The sequence below is a fragment of the Cariama cristata genome, unplaced genomic scaffold (assembly GCF_000690535.1).
Source record: "Cariama cristata isolate BGI_N322 unplaced genomic scaffold, ASM69053v1 scaffold16458, whole genome shotgun sequence".
Lineage (NCBI taxonomy): Eukaryota > Metazoa > Chordata > Aves > Cariamiformes > Cariamidae > Cariama > Cariama cristata.
In genome coordinates this window covers 1-18906 of record NW_009630792.1, presented here as the reverse complement: position 1 = coordinate 18906, position 18906 = coordinate 1, and the positions used below count along the sequence as shown (strand labels likewise).

Genomic DNA, 18906 nt, shown 5'->3' with positions numbered 1-18906 from the left:
GATTGTCCTATAATTCCGGTTACAGGTGACCTGCATATGTTAATTATAATCTTTGCAGAGCTTTTTATTTTATGTGCTGGTTCTCCCCTGATCTTTCCTAGCAGGAAAATAATTCTAACTTTTGTAGACCTTCACTCTTTTCAGGTCACTATATAAGAGATCAAGACTCTAAAACATCTTCTCTTACTGTTTTGATGTTACGTGGCTAAATTTATCTTCTTAGTTTCTTTTGCCATTAATGAATATATGCCCAAAGCGTTTTTACTTTGTTTGGTTTTCCCCTACCCACAACTCTTTAGGAATTGATCCCACTCATACTGTGTACAGCCTGCCTCCATCCTGAGCCCAAAGAGAGAGATCAGCTTCTACACATACTGTTCAATTTGATCAAACGACCAGATGATGAGCAAAGGTGTGTTTGCGTTTGTGTGTTGCGGGACAAGAAGGAACTTTTTTCTTTGTCAAAGAAGCAGAACTTGTAGAAACTGGATATTATTGAATTATTTTAACCAAGTTTCACTTAAGCTGATATTTTGCTGATATAGCGTTGACAAATTTATGTGGACTTCGGGACTTTTCATTTCCATGACCTGTACTTTCTAGTTACTGCAATGTAAGCATGTGCTTGGTAAGCTGCAGTGTAACGTTTCAGTTCCTTTTTTGTTTAAAGATGAACTGAAACATTTTGTTAAAATGAGCTTTAAGATCATAATTCTTAACAATGGTTGATATAGAAATCAAAACAGCTTTTTTAAACCTCTGTCTTAGTGTATCTTAGTGATCTATATGTTTCTAAGTTAACGGCCATGTTTAGTTGGGGAAAATAGCATAAGAAAATAGTACTCTTCCTACTTATGGTTCAGTACTATGGTAGCAATAAAAAAATTCAGAAGGCTGAAGCAGTGATTTAGTTTTGCAAGTGTTAAGAGTTTTGTTTTATTTTAGTTAAGACTTTGAAACAAAGTATACTTTTAATTTTGTTTTATAAATTTAGTTCTTAGATTTCCTGAGTACTGACTTTGTTTGTACCGGTCTTGATAAGAATATCCTTAAGGTTGAAAGACAGTACCCTAGCTGGTATGTTTCTTTCTCTAACTGTGGAAAGATCTCTCATATTTGATCTGTAGCTCTTCCGTTATTTTCATTGGAGATGTTTTGTAAAGCATCTATATCTATTGTTACTCTGTTCTGTCTTCAGAGAAAATGAAATAGGTGGGAAGCATTTCTTTTGAAGATTCTCTGAAACTGAAGTGTTCTGGTGTCTTTTTAAATAGTTCCCACTGTAAAATTTAGAGATGAGGTACAATTGGAAGACATGGATTTGGAGACAAAAAAATGTGTAAATAAATAAAAGCAACTTTTAGCACAGTGACACCATGCAGACTGAAATTCCGAAAAGATGCAGTCCTTGTTCTACTCCAGATTCATTAGAAATCTGCTTTTGAAACGTCTACCATTATCTAAAATATCTAGAATGTCCCATGCAGATTGAGAAGCCAAAATTATTTTGTGGTTGAGAGGAGAAGGAAGTTAACATCTCGCTTGTAGTCTTTTGTAGTTAATTTGTCACAGGATTGGTGGCCTATCAGGTAGATTTTTCATATGCCTGTTTGGCTGCGGTTACATGTGTCTTTTCCAGCAGCTACAAAAGAAGAAAATTCAAGCTTCTTTTTCCTTGAAGTTGGTCATTTTTTGTTGTGAGTTAGAGACTTATATCTAAAAATAACTCATTTTCATCAGAAATTTGGGAAGAATATTGTGCCATAACCTCCAGGACAAAACATGTATATGCATAATGTACGTTTACACACATAGAAATCATAATCTGTTTTAAAGGTGCCATAACACCTGACTGAAGGATAAGTAAAATTCCATTAAATAAAAGAGATTTTGAATACAAATTAGATAGAAAATACTTATTCAGAATTTCAGTCTTTTTTTTATACTTAAGTATTTGTATGGAAGTGTATTATGCGTGCTTGGTTTTTTACCCAAATAAGTTTAAATAATATTTTAGCAGTCTTGTGCAATATGAAGTAAGCAAAGACGTTCAGGTTTAGTCACCAGAACAATGGTATTAATTATCTCATGTTATTTGTTTACCTTCTGCTGTACTGTACAGGCCTACATTATACATTAAAGTAGCAGTTGGCAACAAGTTGACTTTTTAGTTTGTTAAATACAAGAGACTGAAATGTGACATTGCATTTCTGTTAATGAACCCATTAAAATAAGTATTTTACTTGAAATATTTGATGTTGTAAAGTAAGTTAACAGTTATGTGGAAAGTCTGTATTATACTTCTTGCCCATGTGAGAGGATTTTTGGTGCGTGCAGATATAACATATTGCCATGGTCTTGTATACTAACATTGTATTTAACAAGGCCACTTTTATCCACAAGGCTTTGCTCATTAATGTACTACTCAACTTTTCAAAATGTCTATCAAATTCTCTTCTGTAAAGGAACAAACAAGTGTTAGCTTTACTTAAACTTCTTTTTGGACAATTGTGTTGGTTCTGGAAGCTAAGGAGCCATGAAAAAGTCAGATTAATGTTGGGGGCTTCTAGGATAAGGTTAAAACAGTTCAAAATGTGAATTCTTGAAGATTTTCAAGTAATGTACCCAAAAGCAGCAGTCTTAATGAAAAGAAGCTAAAATACATTAAGCTCAGTGTATCTAATAGAACTTTTCATCGGTCATATGATACCACCTCTTACCAAAACACATGTGACTTGCTGACATATTAAGGAAAACTCTAGTAAGTGTTTTTAATATAAACTTTTGGAGTGACAACAGAACCTTGAACTGTGTAATGTAAGATTGCATTGCTTACCAGTGCATGCAGTCACTTTCTAAAACCTCTAGGAAGAGTTTAGAAGTGTTAAATTATGTCTGTTCTACTCTAACTTCTGTCTTGTTCCTCTAGTCAGACTCTTGATTTCAATTTGGTTTCTGTACTGATGAAACAAACTAGTGCTCTGCTGAATCGTACTGATTTGCTTTATGTTCCTGCCTAAATGACCATAAGCACATAAGCTGGAGAGAGCTCTTTGAGGAAAGCATTCGTAGCATCTGGTTAACAAAAGAGATCATTATGACAATAGGTAGAAAGAAGTTTTTCCCATATCCAGCCTAGACTGCAATTTTTGCAACAACTTAGTGTTAACATTTTCTGTTTCACTGACTTGTTGAGATCCTTACAACCTCTCCTTCCCCTGAAATACCCACTGCTGTCATATACTTTTAAGATGGTTACAATAAAATATTTAAAACTTTAAGATATTGCAAAAATATTAAAAAATAAAGTTCCCTACTTTCTAGGCAAAGCAAAAGGAAATCTGAGTTTATTTTGAGATTTCATTGAACATGAGAAGCTTTGATTTAAAAAAAAAATTCATATATTTTGGTTTTCCTCATTTCAAGTGCAGAAGATTTCAAGTGATTACTGTATTCTGCTATTTGCTTTTTTAATATCTTATAAAAGTATATTCTGTTGCCCAGGTCTGTGATTAGTTGCAGTGTGTAGAACCAAAGACAGGCATTTGAATAACTATTTTGCTTGTTGTAGAACTCAGAATTACCACAGGCTTTTGTCTCCATATTGCTGTCACATATCAGCTGTTGATTTCTCGAGTCTTATCTAATCCTTGTGGTTTTGTTTTTCCCCAACCTTTTTACCTTGATCAAAGGTCTAGTTCTCTGTACGTGGTAGAGAGGGGAAGAAAAAACCAAAACCCATAACACAAATCCAAAGAACTTGCTCTGATTGTTGGCCTAAAGAAAGCCGAGGGAAAAAAATTCTCTTTAATAGACTATTTCTCCTTGAAAAGATTCTGAAAGTGAATGAGTCTTTTTTTTTTTGATGGAGTATGTTGTATAACTGGTTAAGAAATAACCAGCAGAATATCTGCATTTCAACCTTAAGGATGTACTGTTAGCTGCAGTAAATATTTAGGAGTTTAGACATGACACTAAAACAGTGTCAAATTAATTTTGTGGCTTACTTTCCACAAAGTAATAATGAATAAATTCCCAGTGGTGTCCTAGTTTTACTGTGGAGGTGATGAAATGACTGTCTCATGTCCACGTGTTATTGTTTGAAACTGGTTATTTATGTGTTGATGTAGACACTAAAAGTAAATAGAACTGGTGAATTGCATGCAAAGTTGATATCGTTGCAATCTTATTTACAGGAGAAACAGAACTAAAAAAATCATAGCAAGATAAACACTCATTAAATAAAAGTTAAAATATCACGAATGACAGTTAAGTACAATTTTATTGAAATTGTAGATATATCTCTGACTGTGAAATTGATGAACAACAGTGATTTCTTGCAAAGTTTGAGGAAAGTAAAATAATGCAAGAATATGGCTTAAGTGATTGTAGATACTACTGATTGATTAATTGCTTCCCTTTTATAAAGGGCTTTGGAAGATTGATGGCAAGAATAAAGTCCAGTATTTTGGGAGAGGTGACAGTAACTTGCATGCTAGAATGCTGCAAAACCATATCATAAAAGAATTAAGTTACTTGTTTTGATTGAAGTTCATTAGATCTCACAAGTGCTTCTCTAAGCACTCAACTAAAATACTGGTAGTGTGATAATATAAAGTAATTTAGGTCCTTTTACTGCATGATGAATCATAGTATTCGGTAATAAGTATTAAATGGGAGATTTAGAGATTCCCAATCTCAGACATGAGGAAATCAGAGATTCCCAGGCTCTGGTTCATGGAGTTTGGGATCTGCAAGTTTCTGGAAAAGGCATATTAAATAGAAAACAAGATAGAATCATAGAATAGTTTGGATTGGAAGCAAACTTTGAAGGTCACCTAGTCCAGCCCCACCCTGCAATGAGAAGGGGTAATAGTGGCTTTCAATTTAAGATTTAGCCGTTTAAGTCAGTGTGTGTGGTGTGAAATTTTGACTGTAGACAATTACTTGTTGCTTGACAGCTTCTGCTTTTTCTAACTTAAAGAATATATTCTATATATTATAAACTTTACTTTATAAACCGATTAAAGCTTTACATTTATTTTTTCAGACAAATGATACTGACTGGGTGTGTGGCATTTGCCCGACACGTTGGACCAACACGTGTAGAAGCTGAGCTTTTACCACAGTGTTGGGAACAGGTACCTGATTATTTTGTTCTTTACACTGGAAAATTAGTTAAAAATTCTTAAATGTTATTTGTTTGAGGGGGAAGTTGGTTTGGTTTTTTTTTTTCAATGAATGGCAGTTCAAAGTATTTTTCAGGAACATATTTGGATGTTATCTGTCCTCATTGTATATGCTTTTATATAACATTAAAAAGAACTTGGAAGCAGAAAATTAGTCAAAGACTATCTGGAGATTCTAGTTACCTGCATACACCTGCATATGTTTGTTGTATTGAAATGTAGATATGCACATGTTCATCATCAGTGTTGCTTAACCTATTGCCAAGTAGGTACCTTTATAATTTGTACTGTAATGTCCAGATTGTTGGAAATCCATTTTCATTGAAAGATTTCATTCGCTGATTTTTATATTGTATTAATTCCCTGGAGCAGTGTCTACACTTCAGCTAGTTTAAATTCTTAAACAGAAAATTAAAGATCAAAGTAGTCAGAAATAAATCCCCTGTAGATGGGCATGATTTTACACTTGTAAGATAAGCCTGAAGTTTACATGTGACTTCTGGAATCACAGTGACCTTTTTCAAGACATATTCTAACTTCATTGAAATAACACCACTTCAGTTTGGTTGTTCAGTTATTGTTTCATCTGAGGCATAGAAACAGAACAACATGAGTTCAGGTGAAAGTGCATGGTATTTTCCTACCATAATAAAGAAAAGGGAGTTTGTCATTACCTAAAAGACAGTGAATGACTAAGCCATGACAGAGTAGTAATGCTTACTTTCATGGCACAGTGTTTCTGGTCTGATAATTGTCTGCTCTTTCTTACATAACACAGCCATCTGTGTTTCACAATAAAGTCCAAGCTTTAATAATCTTAATGCCTTCTGACAGTAGAAGTACATCTTACATGCAGCATTTTTGCTTATATGTATGATTGATGTGTCTATGGATTAAATGAAAGACTCGTGGCAATTGTAGCTTAACGTAAAATAAACCACATTTTGTTTTCTTAGTCATTCTCATGAAATTTAAACTGTTTTTTTTAAACACAAACAGTCTCACCTCAGTAAGAGCGCATCTTCATCAAACCAATTGCTTGCTAATTGCTGGTGCAAAAGAGAAAGAAGTCCAACTGTAACAGTACAGCGTATCAGGCTGCCAACCCATATGTCGTCATGCGTTTCTTTAATGCAGTTTGCCAGACTTTCTTTGCAGTACTGAAACCAGGTCGTTATTTTCTCTGGCAAAATACCAGCTGAATCTCATTGTCACAAGACTGAGTTTGTAGAAGGAACTAAAAAATACACATAATTTTCTACCTTTTCTCAGTAGATGCTTTAATCATGAAAGTATTCATGCAGTTGGTCTCCAACCAAAATCTGTTTACAGATGCAAAGGACTGGGCCCTCAGAAGGTTCAGCATTTTACACGTTCTGGAGCTCAGAGTTATCAGGCTTGTCTTTGTGATCTTTTTACCTGCTCTCATCTGAGTTTAGGTGAAGGCTCTGTGAATGCTAAAAGTTCTCTCAGAACTAGTGACCAATTAATTGACTTCCAAAATTGTGCTACTGCTTATAATGGTAAAAAAAACACTTTAGAGTTATGTTTAAGTTTCCAAGGGCTAATAGTCTTCCCTGAACACAAACCTTGCGGAAATTGAGTCTTTTTTCCTCCAGTATGTCAGTATGTCTTTGCAGTACCAGGAGTTATAAATATGCTGCCTTGCCAGTCCACCTAAACGAGTTGAAACTAGTCTCTGGTGTTTCCCTCAGGTAGGCAGAGCTCCAGAATGCAAAGTGTATCTCTCTTAGCAGTAGGGAATTTGCATTTGGAAAGATGGCACATAAGTCAAAGGTACTATAGGTATTAAAGCAGCCTGTTGCGTGCCCATAATGTTTCTCATCTATGAAATCTCCATATTTCCAAAAAATATTACAGGTGCCTACTGATGAATGAATGCAAAATAATGACAGACGCATTCAAAGAACATTCTGCCATGCTTGAGACTTCAGTTTAGTCCTGAGACTCATGATTTGTTCATTTGATTCTCTTTCAAATGATCTTTGCCACACTTCATTCTTGAGAGAGTTCTTGGTGATTTCAGATCAGAACAGTGAGAAAGTTGAAGACATTAACACTACATCAGTGGTTAGGTACCATTGTTCAGTGTGCTGTGGAAATAAAGTTGAGGTAAGAAGTTGTCAAAAGTTGATTTATTACTATGTCTTCATGTGTAGTTTCTCCTAAGCCAGTAGAATTGAGAGGATCACAGAATAGCTGAGTTTGGAAGGGACCTTTGAACATCTTGTAGTCCAAGCGCCCTGTTGAAAACAGAGTCAACTAGAATAGATTGCTCAAGACCAAGACCAGTCTGATTTTGAATATGTCAGGTGACGGAGGCTCCATAATATCTCTAGGCAACATGTTTCAAGGTTTGGCCACCCTCCCAGTAAAACAGAATTTCCTGTATTTCATTTCCTCTTGTCCTTTCATTGGGCAGCTCTGTGTTCTTTACCTTCTGCAAATAGGTACAGATATTTATAAATATGAATAAGATTCTTCCTGAGCTCTCTCCTCAAGACCAAACAATCCCAGCTCTCTCAGCCTCCCCCCATATATCACATGCACCTATCTCTTAATCATTTTTATGTCTCTTCGCTGGACTTATTCCAATATATCTTTGTCTCTGTAGCTGGGGACACCCAGAACTGTACACAGCACTCCAGATGTGGTCTTACCAGTGCTGAGTAAAGAGGGATAACCACTTTCCTCACCTGCTGGTGATGCTTATCCTAGTGCTGCCCAGCATACCATTGGTCTTCCTTGCTGGAAGCAGTGCATTACTGGGTCTGCTTGGTATCTGTCAGACCTTCCAGGTCCTTCTCTGCTAAAGTGCTTTCCAGCCAGTTGGCCCTCAGTCTGTCCCGGTGCATGGGAATTATTTCTGCTCAGGTTCAGGACTTTGTACTTCCTTGAACTTCGTAAGAGTCCTGTCTGCCCGTTTCTCCAGCCTGTTGAGGTGCCTCTGAATCGCAGTACACCCATCTGGATATATCAACTATTCCTTCCAGTTTTGTGTCATTTGCATACGTGTTCAGGTGCATTCTGTCTTGTCATCCAGGTCGTTAATGAAGATGTTACATGTCTTCATTGTTGGCTGCAGAATCAACAGACTGCCCCCCTGCTGCAACTCTGAGCCTGTGATTAGTTCAGCCAGTTTTCTGTCCACCTCACTGTCCTTACCTAGCCCAGACTTCATCAGTTTGTGAATGAGGATGTTATGGGAAACAGTATCAAAAGTCTTGCCAAAGTAAAGATAAACAATATTCGCTCCTCTCCCCTTGTTCACTGAGCCAGTCATCTCAGAAAGCTATCAGGTTGGTCATGCATGTTTTTTCCTATGTAAATACATGCTGACTATTCCCAACCACCTTCTTGTCCTTCACGTGCTTGGAAATGCTTTCCGGGATTAACTGCTCCAAGAACTAATGTGAGGCAGACTGGCCTGTGTTTCACTGGATCCTCTGTTTTGCCCTTCCTGAAGACAGCAGTGACATTTGCTTTTTTCTAGTTCTCAGGAACCTCCCCCCTTGCCACAACACTTCTTTGATTGTCAAGAGTGGTCTTGCAATGACATCAGCCAGCTCCCTCTGCACTCGTGGGTGCATTGCCATTGTGGCCCACAGACTAGTGTATGTCCAATTTGTTTAAATGTTTCCTAACCTGATAATTCTCTACCAAAAGTAAGTCTTCCTTGCTCCAGACTTTTGTATGGGTTTTAGGGACCTTGGACTACTGAAGGCAAGTATTCCTGGTAAAGACCAAGACACAGAAGGCAGTGAGTATCTTGGTCTTTTCTGTGATAAGATGGTTGTCTTACCAAGGCTATACACTGTGAAGCAAGAGAGAAAGAAATAGTCGCACCACATGCATGTGCTATTTTATCTGACAGGATCAACCTACTCACATTTCCCTCTCACCATTTTACTCTAAAATTTTTTATTCACAAAATATATTGAAACATCACGTTTCATTGTACAACCATTACACTGGTATTAAAGCTGACTCCACCAGGATGCAAATTAGATTCCGAAATGTCAGTATTAAATTTGTGAGGCAGAATTTTCGAATGGCCTTTGAGTGGAAAGGAGAGGCAGCACAGGATCAAGAGGTTCTTGGGAACAGGAACTGTTTTCAGTCACATTTTAGAGGCATGACATGTTTATGCTGGACTTGAGAGCAGAAATTTGATAGCATGCAAGTACTTTTTGGCTTAGTATGTGTATCTTCTTTTGACCCCGGTAGCTCAGGAAGACCTAGACAGCTGTGCTACACTGGTTGGCTCAGAGCACTAGAGGGCACTTGTGTAGTTCTTAGAGACAACGCTCCTGAAGGGCTACAGGAGAGAAAATATTTCATGACATGCTGGCTCAGAAGTTACTCATATTCTTTGGAGATACGCTGCTTTCCACTCTTCTTTCTTTTTTTTTTTTTTCTGCATATACATATATGCTTCTCTGATCCTTCTCATACTATAAGCTCTATTTTATAGGACAACTAGAGAAGACTGTATCTGCCTTGCCTTTATGCCTCAGTGCAAGAATTTGAGGCTGCTTAGTATCCATATGCAACTTCTATGGGCACAGTCAATGTTTATCTAAGAGGTGCAGACATATCCCTCTGTTGCAGTTTATTCTAACCACATTTTGAATACTGGTTACTGTAAAGCAAATAGCCATTCTGTTTCTCTTTACCAGATCAACCACAAATACCCAGAGAGACGGCTACTGGTAGCAGAATCCTGTGGAGCTCTAGCACCTTACCTTCCAGTAAGCATTAATACCGACTCTAAATACTTTGCTAGTAAAAGCAAGGTGAAAATCTGTTGCATAATGTAAACATCCTTTATAATTTCAAATATTCCCAAGTGTGCATGTTATGCATAGGCAGTCACGTTGTCTTCTACTTTATATCACATGTGCAAGATTCAGTAAATCACATTAAGGAGGAGATAGCTTATTATAAAGGAATACGGGTCAATCTAGCTATAAAATGTCTTTAAAAACAGTATGTTCTGAAAAAATCATCTTTTTTTCAGTAAAGATGAAGTAAAGCTAGTTAGGACAAATTAAGGAAATAATCTTTGAAAAAATAATTGGCACCCAATAATAGACTTCTTCAGACACTCTGGAATGTTACATGAAGAGTGCTGCCAGTCAGAAGAAGCAGCAAAATTAAGTCAGTGGCAAACTAGAATTTGAAGCTTCAGAGAAAGAGGAAAATAACCAAAATTAAAAACCTACTTCTCCAATTTAGCAATGCACTGATTAAAGATTCTGTTTTAAATCTAGACCTATAGTAGTTTGTTGCTCTTAGTTATTTTTGGTTCCATATGAATTAAAGGAACTAAGTTCTGTGCGTAGTAGGACAAAAGGCTCTCTAATGAGGCTACTGACATTTTATATTCATTCATCTGTTGTGAAAACTGAATGTGTAATATTTATAAAAGGATCTATGGTTGGAGGAAGGGATTTTGTTTGTGAGCACTAATAGAAGTGCGGATTATTTATAAAAATTGATACAAACATGCATTTCTTGTTTCATTGGATTTAACAAGTATGTTTCTTGTTTACAAACAGAAAGAAATTCGTAGTTCGTTAGTGCTTTCCATGCTGCAGCAAATGCTAATGGAAGATAAGGCAGATCTGGTACGAGAAGCTGTGATCAAAAGCCTTGGCATCATTATGGGATATATTGATGATCCAGACAAATATCAACAGGTATAATTTGGTTTGTGTTCTGTATGTATAAAATGTCTTCTGTAGTTATTTCATGAAGAGAGTGATGCATAATTTCATGTATTTTTATTAAATCTTTTCACATACTATAAAAAATTTTGATGGTTTATATGGATATAGATTTTATTGTATTACCAAGACCAAAAAGAAAACAAATACTTAAAAGTCTCATTAAAACCTCGGATATAAGCCTTATACAGGAGGTTCTCGAAATTCATAATTTGCCTTCAAGAACATAGCACTTCACTGCCCACCTGATACTATTAGCCAATTGGATAATATCACTTGCTAACAGATTTGTCTACTACAACAAAGCCTACTTGTAGATCAACTTAATACTGCCTAATAATGTTTCGGATAAGTGAAAATGAAGAACTTCTAATTCTGTCTTTGAGTTTTTGAAGGCAGAGTGGTAAAATGTGTTTGTATTCATTCTGATAACACGGCTGTAGAGAAATACTAGCGAGATCTTTGAACCACCTACTGTTTACTTTTGTAGGTGGGAATATCTGTTGAAAGGCCTTTGTGTACCACCTTGTTTTATTTTTATTAGTGTAAAGTTTTAAAACTAGATGATAATTTTTTCTGTTCCACACATTTTGCATGGGAAACTTTAACATAAAATTTAGGAAAATAATTACATTATTTATTATCTTTTCCTAGGGCTTTGAACTGCTGCTTTCAGCTTTAGGAGATCCTTCAGAACGTGTAGTTAGTGCAACACATCAGGTATTTTTACCTGCCTACGCTGCCTGGACAACAGAACTGGGAAATTTACAGTTCCATCTTATACCTACACTGCTTAATAAAATTGAAAAATTGCTCAGGGTATGTGTTCAGCTGTTTCTACATTGGATAATTTTCTTTGTATCTTTATTTCATATGCAGGCTTTTTTAAAAATGCAAAAGAAGTAAATTACTACTTAATGTTCTATGAGGGAAAAATTTTCTGGAGATTCCTGTTGTAACACCATAATTTATACTTGTCCTTTGAAAGAAGGAAAAAAAAAAACAGCACCAAAACCCAAACATGTTCTTTAACAGTGTTTTGCTTTATAGCCCAATAATCAAAATGCAGTTCAGAAAACGCTTGCTTGGGGCTGTGACCAGACGATGTGCATTATCCCGAGTGCATTTGCCATATACTGAAATAGTTTTTAAATGTCACATAGTGTAGTTTTTAACAAAATGCAGTATTTATTAAATAAATTAAAAAAAGTAGAATTGAATGTTTTAGGTTGTTTGCGATTATGAGCTAGTTTGTCTTCATGCTTGATTTGTTAGATATCTAGAAAGTTCTGGAAAACAGGGTCTCATAACGATCTAACACACTTAACCAGGATACTTGTTCTCAGAGTACAGGCAACTGGTTTATTCAGTTTTTAGATGCATTGGTCTCTGAGACCAAGGATTCGCATTTCAAAACTGTGCTGAAAAATGTTCTTTCAGAACATCAATATGTTCATCAAGACGAACTACTAAATGCCAAAGGCTATATTACTTGAATCTTTTGAGTAGGAGTGACTTAAGGGTGACGCAAAGTAAGCTTGTGGTTAGGATAAATTACTATATAATTAGTGTCTCTATGTAGAAGCTCATCACAGATGTGTTGATCTCTTGCCAGGGAATACATGCCTAAGCAACAGATCATCCAAACGGGAAACTTTAAGTAAATGTCCTGTTTGTTTCAGGAAGGAGAACATGGCTTGGATGAACATAAGCTCCACATGTATCTGTCTGCTCTGCAGTCATTGATTCCTTCACTGTTTGCACTGGTGCTACAGAATGCGCCTTTCACAAGCAAGGCTAAACTTCAGGGAGAAGTACCACAAATAGAAGGTGAATGATTAATTTCCGATATGTGGAATTTTTATAAACTTAAGTATAAATCAGTGACAAATCTCAAATCACGATGAACTGCAAAGGAAGAATTTCAGGAAATGGTCTGTAGTCTACATTTACTTGGGATTTATCTGTACTTAAGGTTACTACATAAATGTAAGTTGCAGAATCTGTGTGTAAACTTTAGATTTTTATAGCACACTATCTGTACAATAATGATTTACGTTTATGTGCCCAAGCCTTTTTTTCTAATTCACCTGTTCTTTATCCTGTATTTTCATATGTAGCAAGTATAGAGAAAGAAATTCAAGGAACCTCTGTCATGTTGTGAGTTTGTTTCTTTAATGTTGCTGAGTTGACAGAAAGTTGTGGGATTTGTTTGTTGTTTTTTTTTTTTTCTTCTTTTTCTAAAGGCAGATTCCCACATAGGAAGATTTGTCTTGACTTGTCATGACTTTTTTCTTTGTTCTGTTTTGCCTTTTTGGAAAACATCTTTCTCCTTCCTTTCCTCCTTCTGCTCCTACTTCATTCCTGTGAAAGAAATCAGTCTGACATGAACCCATATCAGATACTTAACTAATATACAAATATCAGCTTATTGATGCAGAAGAAATATGTAAGTCATGAATATTTATGAAATGATTGTCAGCAGAATAAAGGAGAACTAAATGGTATCCTTCTGGATTTTTTTTCCTGTATTTACTTAGCAGTGTTACAGGCAAAACAGCTTCTTTGTGCCCTGCGACATAGCTTTATGTAATCCAATGAGAGTCTTGTTGTGATACACAACATAAATTGTGAAAAAAATAGTTTTGCCTTCTAATTTGCCTCTTAAATGTTTTTTCATATTGGTCTCCATTAGCAAATCAGTAAATGCTTCCTTTTTCCACCCATTTCTATGCTTGAGAGACCTGATGATCACAAAAAAAAAGTTTTTATTTCATCGCTCATTATTTCTCTCTATTTCTTAAAAGAAGTTTTTGAGAAATCAAAGCAACCCTTAACTGGACTTCCTAAAGGTTTGTGAAGAATTGATTTCCACTAATAGCCAATAATAGCTCAAGAAGGCTGGCCTCATTTTCAGTTAATTCTTACAAATGAAAAATTCTATGAAGTGGGAAAAATACAAGCCTAGTGCAGGAACTTCACTATCTGTTATGTATCTACGTAGTATCTTACCAGACTGAATGGCCTTATAGTAAAGGTATACTTAGGTCAGCAATCCTAGCCTGTAGAATGTTTTCTCCTGTTACAAATACTTTTAAAAGATATTATTGGTAACATCTGCCACATGGGGATAATAGCCCTGTATGTGAAGATGCGAAGAAAGGGTAACAACTTTAAAGGAGAATTTGGAAAGTAGCTAGTAGTACGTTACTGTACAATATTCACGTAAAAAATGTTAAACATGGCATGGTAAAATTAGTTCAGCTGACTTGAGTCATTTGGAGATGAGCACTTTTCCCCTTAGTGGCTACTACTTAAATAAGGAATTAAAAAATTTCAGGTTTCGGCCTAGTCTGACAGTTTCTTCCTCCACAGAAGTGGAGGAAAAAAATCTCGTGTACTTTCACTAATCCAGTAGCATTGCGGGAACTGAAAACTTGCATTCTTGAATTTTGTAGTAGGAAAGACGATGTTCTTGTTGCTGAACTTCATTGCTGAATAATTTTAAGTATGCTGGACATGAATTGAGAATAATAAAACCAATGTTGCTGTAGCAGGCTTTCAGTCCCCACATATTTTAATGGTCTAGAATTTATTTTTTTTGAGGTCTTGCTTTTTATGTGTAAATTATCCTTTTCTGATAATTCAAATAATTAAGGAATTGGGGGAGAGAGTGAGGAGTGTCAAAAATTACTTCATATATAAAGGTTGGAGCAGTTAGATGATTAAAGTGTAGTGATAGAAGTCGGGAAACCTTGCCTGCAAGTCACTCTACTGTGAATCTGCAGTGTGTTCTTTGGGATCATAGAATGGTTTGGGTTGGAAAGGACCTTTAAAGGTCATCTAGTCCAACCTTCCTGCAATAAGCAGGGACATCTTCACCTAGATCAGATTGCTCAGAGCCCTGCCCAATCTGACTGTGAATGTTTCCAGGGATGGGGCATCTACCGCCTCTCTGGACAACTTGTGCCGGTGTTTCAACACCCTCATAGTAAAAAATTTTTTCCTTATATATAATCTGAATCTACCCTCTTTTAGTTTAAAACCATTACCCCTTGTCGTGTCACGACAGGACCTACTAAGAGTCTGTCCCCATCTTTCTTATAAGCCCCTTTTAAGTATTGAAAGGCTGCTTTAAGGTCTTCCCAGAGCCTTCACTTCTTCAGGCTGAACAACACCAACTCTTCAGCCTTTCCTCAATAGCAGAGGTGCTCCATCGTTTTTGTGGCCCTCCTCCGGACCTGCTCCAATAGGTCCATGTCTTTCTTGTACTGAGGACTCCAGAGCTGACTGCAGTACTCCAGTACTGTACAGAGTAGTACAGTAGTACACCAGAGCAGAGTAGAGGAGGAGAATCACCTCCCTCAACCTGCTGGTCACACTTCTTGTGATGCAGCCCAGGATGTGTTTGGCTTTCTGGGTTGTGAGCGCACATTGCCGTCTCATGTCCAGTTTTTCCATCCACCAGTACCCCTAAGTTCTTCTCTGCAGGGCTGCTCTCAATCCTTTCATCTCCCAGCCTGTGTTGATACTGGGGGTTGCCCCAACCCATGTGCAGGACCTTGCACTTGGCCTTGTTGAACCTTATGAGGTTCACATGAGCCCACTTCTTGCGCTTGTCCAGGTCCCTCTGGATGGCATCCCTTCCCTCCAGCATGTCAATTGCACCACACAGTTTAGTGTCATCTGTAAACTTGCTGAGGGTGCACTGGATCCCACTGATGAAGATGTTAAACAGCACTGGTCCCAGTACTGACCCCTGAGGGGCACCACTTGTCACTGATCTCCATCTGGACATTGAACCATTGTCCACTACTTTCTGTATGCAACCATCCAGCCAATTCCTCATCCACCGAAAAGACCATCCATCAAATCCCTATTTCTCCAATTTAGAGAAGGATGTTGTGGGGGACCATGTCAGAGGCCTTCTGGAAGTCCAGATAGGTGGCATCTGTAGCTCTTCTGTTGTAGTCACTTCATCATAGAAGGCCACTAGTTTGGTCAAGCAAGATTTGCCCTTGGTGAAGACATCCTGGCAATAATAATTCCATAATCTCCCTAAACTGGCGGTTTCTCTTTTTAACTGAGGGTTATGTAATCTCTTCAGAGATGGATTTAACTCACCGATTTTTAAAAAGCAATTTGATAACCTTACACAGAAGGCACTAAAGAGTTTCAGACTTTCTTAGCTATCTTTACTGATGTCACCTCCAAGGTATTTTCATCTTCTTTTACTCCTGATCGCTTGTTCTCCGCTGTTACAGTCACTAGATTTCCCCGACCCGTATCACCTCTTCAGGATGTGGCCATCATCATTGGAAGCCGTGAACAACTAGCAGTGTTATTGCAACTGTATGACTATCAGCTAGAACATGAGGGTACCACAGGCTGGGAGACTTTGCTATGGGTAGTCAATCAACTGTGAGTTAATTTGTATCTTATGATTCCTAATTTTAAAATGTGTCAAAATTAATAGTTCTTAAGCATGATTCTGTTTAACATTATTAAACATAAGAATTTTAAATACAATTATATTTAAGAATTGTTAAAGAGGAGGAGATTGAATTTTTTTAGGCATTTTAATTTTCATCCTGAATTGACTTCAGTTTTATTCAGAAAATATCAGCTATCTAGAAGAATGTGTAGGTAACTACTTGCTCCAAAAGTTTCTTTCATCTTTGCACCAGTATAGTCAATTCTCTGTTGAAGTGAAGATTGTTGTATTCTGAATATCTCATTAAATATACTGTTCTGCAGTGACATGTTTGAAAATATAGGTCAGACTTTTCTGGCACTTAAACCAGGAATTGTACAGAATGTGTAGATAATTTTATTAGAACCAATAGTGCTCTGTGTGTATATGTATATTTGTTAATATAAACAGTAAATGTATACAAATATAACTGGAGAGAAACAAAAGATCAGAGTAGTCTTTAATATCCTTTTGTTTCCTGATTTTTAGGCTACCACAGCTTATAGAAATAGTTGGCAAGATCAACGTAGCATCAACTGCCTGTGTCCATGAGTTCTCCAGATTTTTCTGGAGACTATGTAGGACATTTGGGAAAATTTTTACAAACACTAAGGTAAGATACTCCCTTAAATATTCTACTAAAATAGTACCTTGATAATATATATTCTTATTTACAGTGTGTCTGAGTACCCACAGTTTTTGTGACTCTTTATATATGCATGTTACACTGATGCTTTTCCATAAGTACATTTAAACCTATTTTTAAGCCTCTCCTTTTGATTTCTTTTTTTGACCATTTTGGAATGACCTTCTCACCCAACAAGGAAGGATTTTTATTTTTTTTTGAACTGTATTCTTCATATTTGCTTTCTGAATGGCATAGAGAGTGGGAGAGATCACCCTAATTCTAATGATTTTACAGTTTTCTTTCTTCAGAACAGCATAGTGTTCCGTGTTTGTGGCATACATAAGTATTTCAGCCTGTACTTGATTGGAAATTTAATTAATGCTTTCCCTGCCCAAAATATTTTCTAAAGATGATATTTAAACATTTTTATCAAGGAAGTATATAACTTTTCTCATTAAAATAACTTCTGAATATAATTCAAAAATATTTTAAAGGGAAATTATAAAACATGAGAGGATTACCTAAAGATAAAATTACAAAACAGGGTTAGCATTATGTGCTGCCTCCAGAGAGGAGATTAAAAGCAGTTTCTGGCCTGGTCTTTGAAAGCCCCTCCTGTAAGTTATCTTTAGAACCCTGGCTTCTATAAAACTGTTCTGATACTGATTTTCACAGCTATATTTTGGAAGAGACCACTTCATGGACAGCAAAGATATAAAACAAGAACTTCTTTTTTTTTTACATATAGCTTGGTAAAACTGTAAAGCCTAAAGCCCAACTAAGCATATTGCTAAGAGGCTTGAACTTTTGTTGTCAGGGGTGCTAAATGATGCTACTTTAGTAACTACTTCAGTGTGGGTGCTCAATAGAAATTTCTACTCTCATATGTGATACTTTCAATTTTTGTAAAAGCTGGCTATGCTTTTTAAAGTGTTTTTTTTTTCTTTCTGTACCTTCAAAATGCCCTTATTCTGTTGTGAGTAGTTTTTTATTCTTACTTTTTTCCTAAGTTAATTGGCACTGGTAACAGGTTTTCTTACATGGGATTCATCATCCTTTGTATAGGTAAAACCACAGTTCCAGGAAATCTTAAGATTGTCCGAGGAAAACATAGGTAAGCAGCTTCTTACTCAAATGAATAAAAATTAACCTTAACTGCAACTGGAAAAAATCTGTCAATCTCTTGTTCAAATATAATTTTCAGTCTGCAGTTCTCAAATTTTCTCATCATCCTGAAATGCTGAAAATCCCATCTTAATCTGAAAAGAACGCTCTGAAGTTGTAGATTGTGTGTGTAAAGTACAAATAAAATCTCAAATCCAAATACCACTTGAGTATTATTTTAGCATGTGTGTGCATGTATATATGCATACCTGTTTATATAAATTCGTATCTCTATAAAAAGATGACTGTATCTATAATACTTAAAATACATCTAAGTCTACTATATATATATATATATAAACACCATATAATATGTATATTACAAACACATATATATGCATATATGTGTTTATAAAACCTACATTCTTTCATTAGATTCCACAGCAGGTAACGGAGTGCTAACGAAAGCCACAGTTCCCATCTATGCAACAGGGGTCCTTACGTGTTATATTCAGGTAGGTTTGTTTTTCTGTGTCTCTATTAAATGTATAATAATATGTAAAACTTATTCTACCAAAACACCCTTACTGTTTTCTTTGAAAACTTACAGTGTTTTTGTGCTTTGAAGATAGGTGGATAAGTGGCCAGCTGTAAACACGTTTAAAAGCAAAGTTTTCTATTCAGGTTGTCCAGTACATTTAGATGATGTGCTGCCATGTGACTCTATCAAAAATATTAATCATAGAATCATTATGGTTGGAA

The 18906-nt window shown here is 36.2% G+C and overlaps 1 protein-coding gene across 1 annotated transcript in view; it reads left to right on the top strand.

The window, feature by feature from the left end:
* The window catches only part of KIAA1468 (KIAA1468 ortholog), a gene marked incomplete at its 3' end in the record, with an annotated part of 48737 nt that extends 30078 nt beyond the window's left edge, over nt 1-18659 (top strand). Inside the window, exons 11-20 of the mRNA XM_009705707.1 lie at nt 300-412; nt 5051-5141; nt 9890-9961; nt 10772-10912; nt 11594-11758; nt 12622-12769; nt 16204-16360; nt 16902-17025; nt 18106-18154; nt 18580-18659. Coding sequence (XP_009704009.1) covers nt 300-412; nt 5051-5141; nt 9890-9961; nt 10772-10912; nt 11594-11758; nt 12622-12769; nt 16204-16360; nt 16902-17025; nt 18106-18154; nt 18580-18659 — 1140 coding nt within the window. The remainder of the gene's footprint in view (nt 1-299; nt 413-5050; nt 5142-9889; nt 9962-10771; nt 10913-11593; nt 11759-12621; nt 12770-16203; nt 16361-16901; nt 17026-18105; nt 18155-18579) is intronic.
* Nucleotides 18660-18906: the final 247 nt, after the last annotated feature.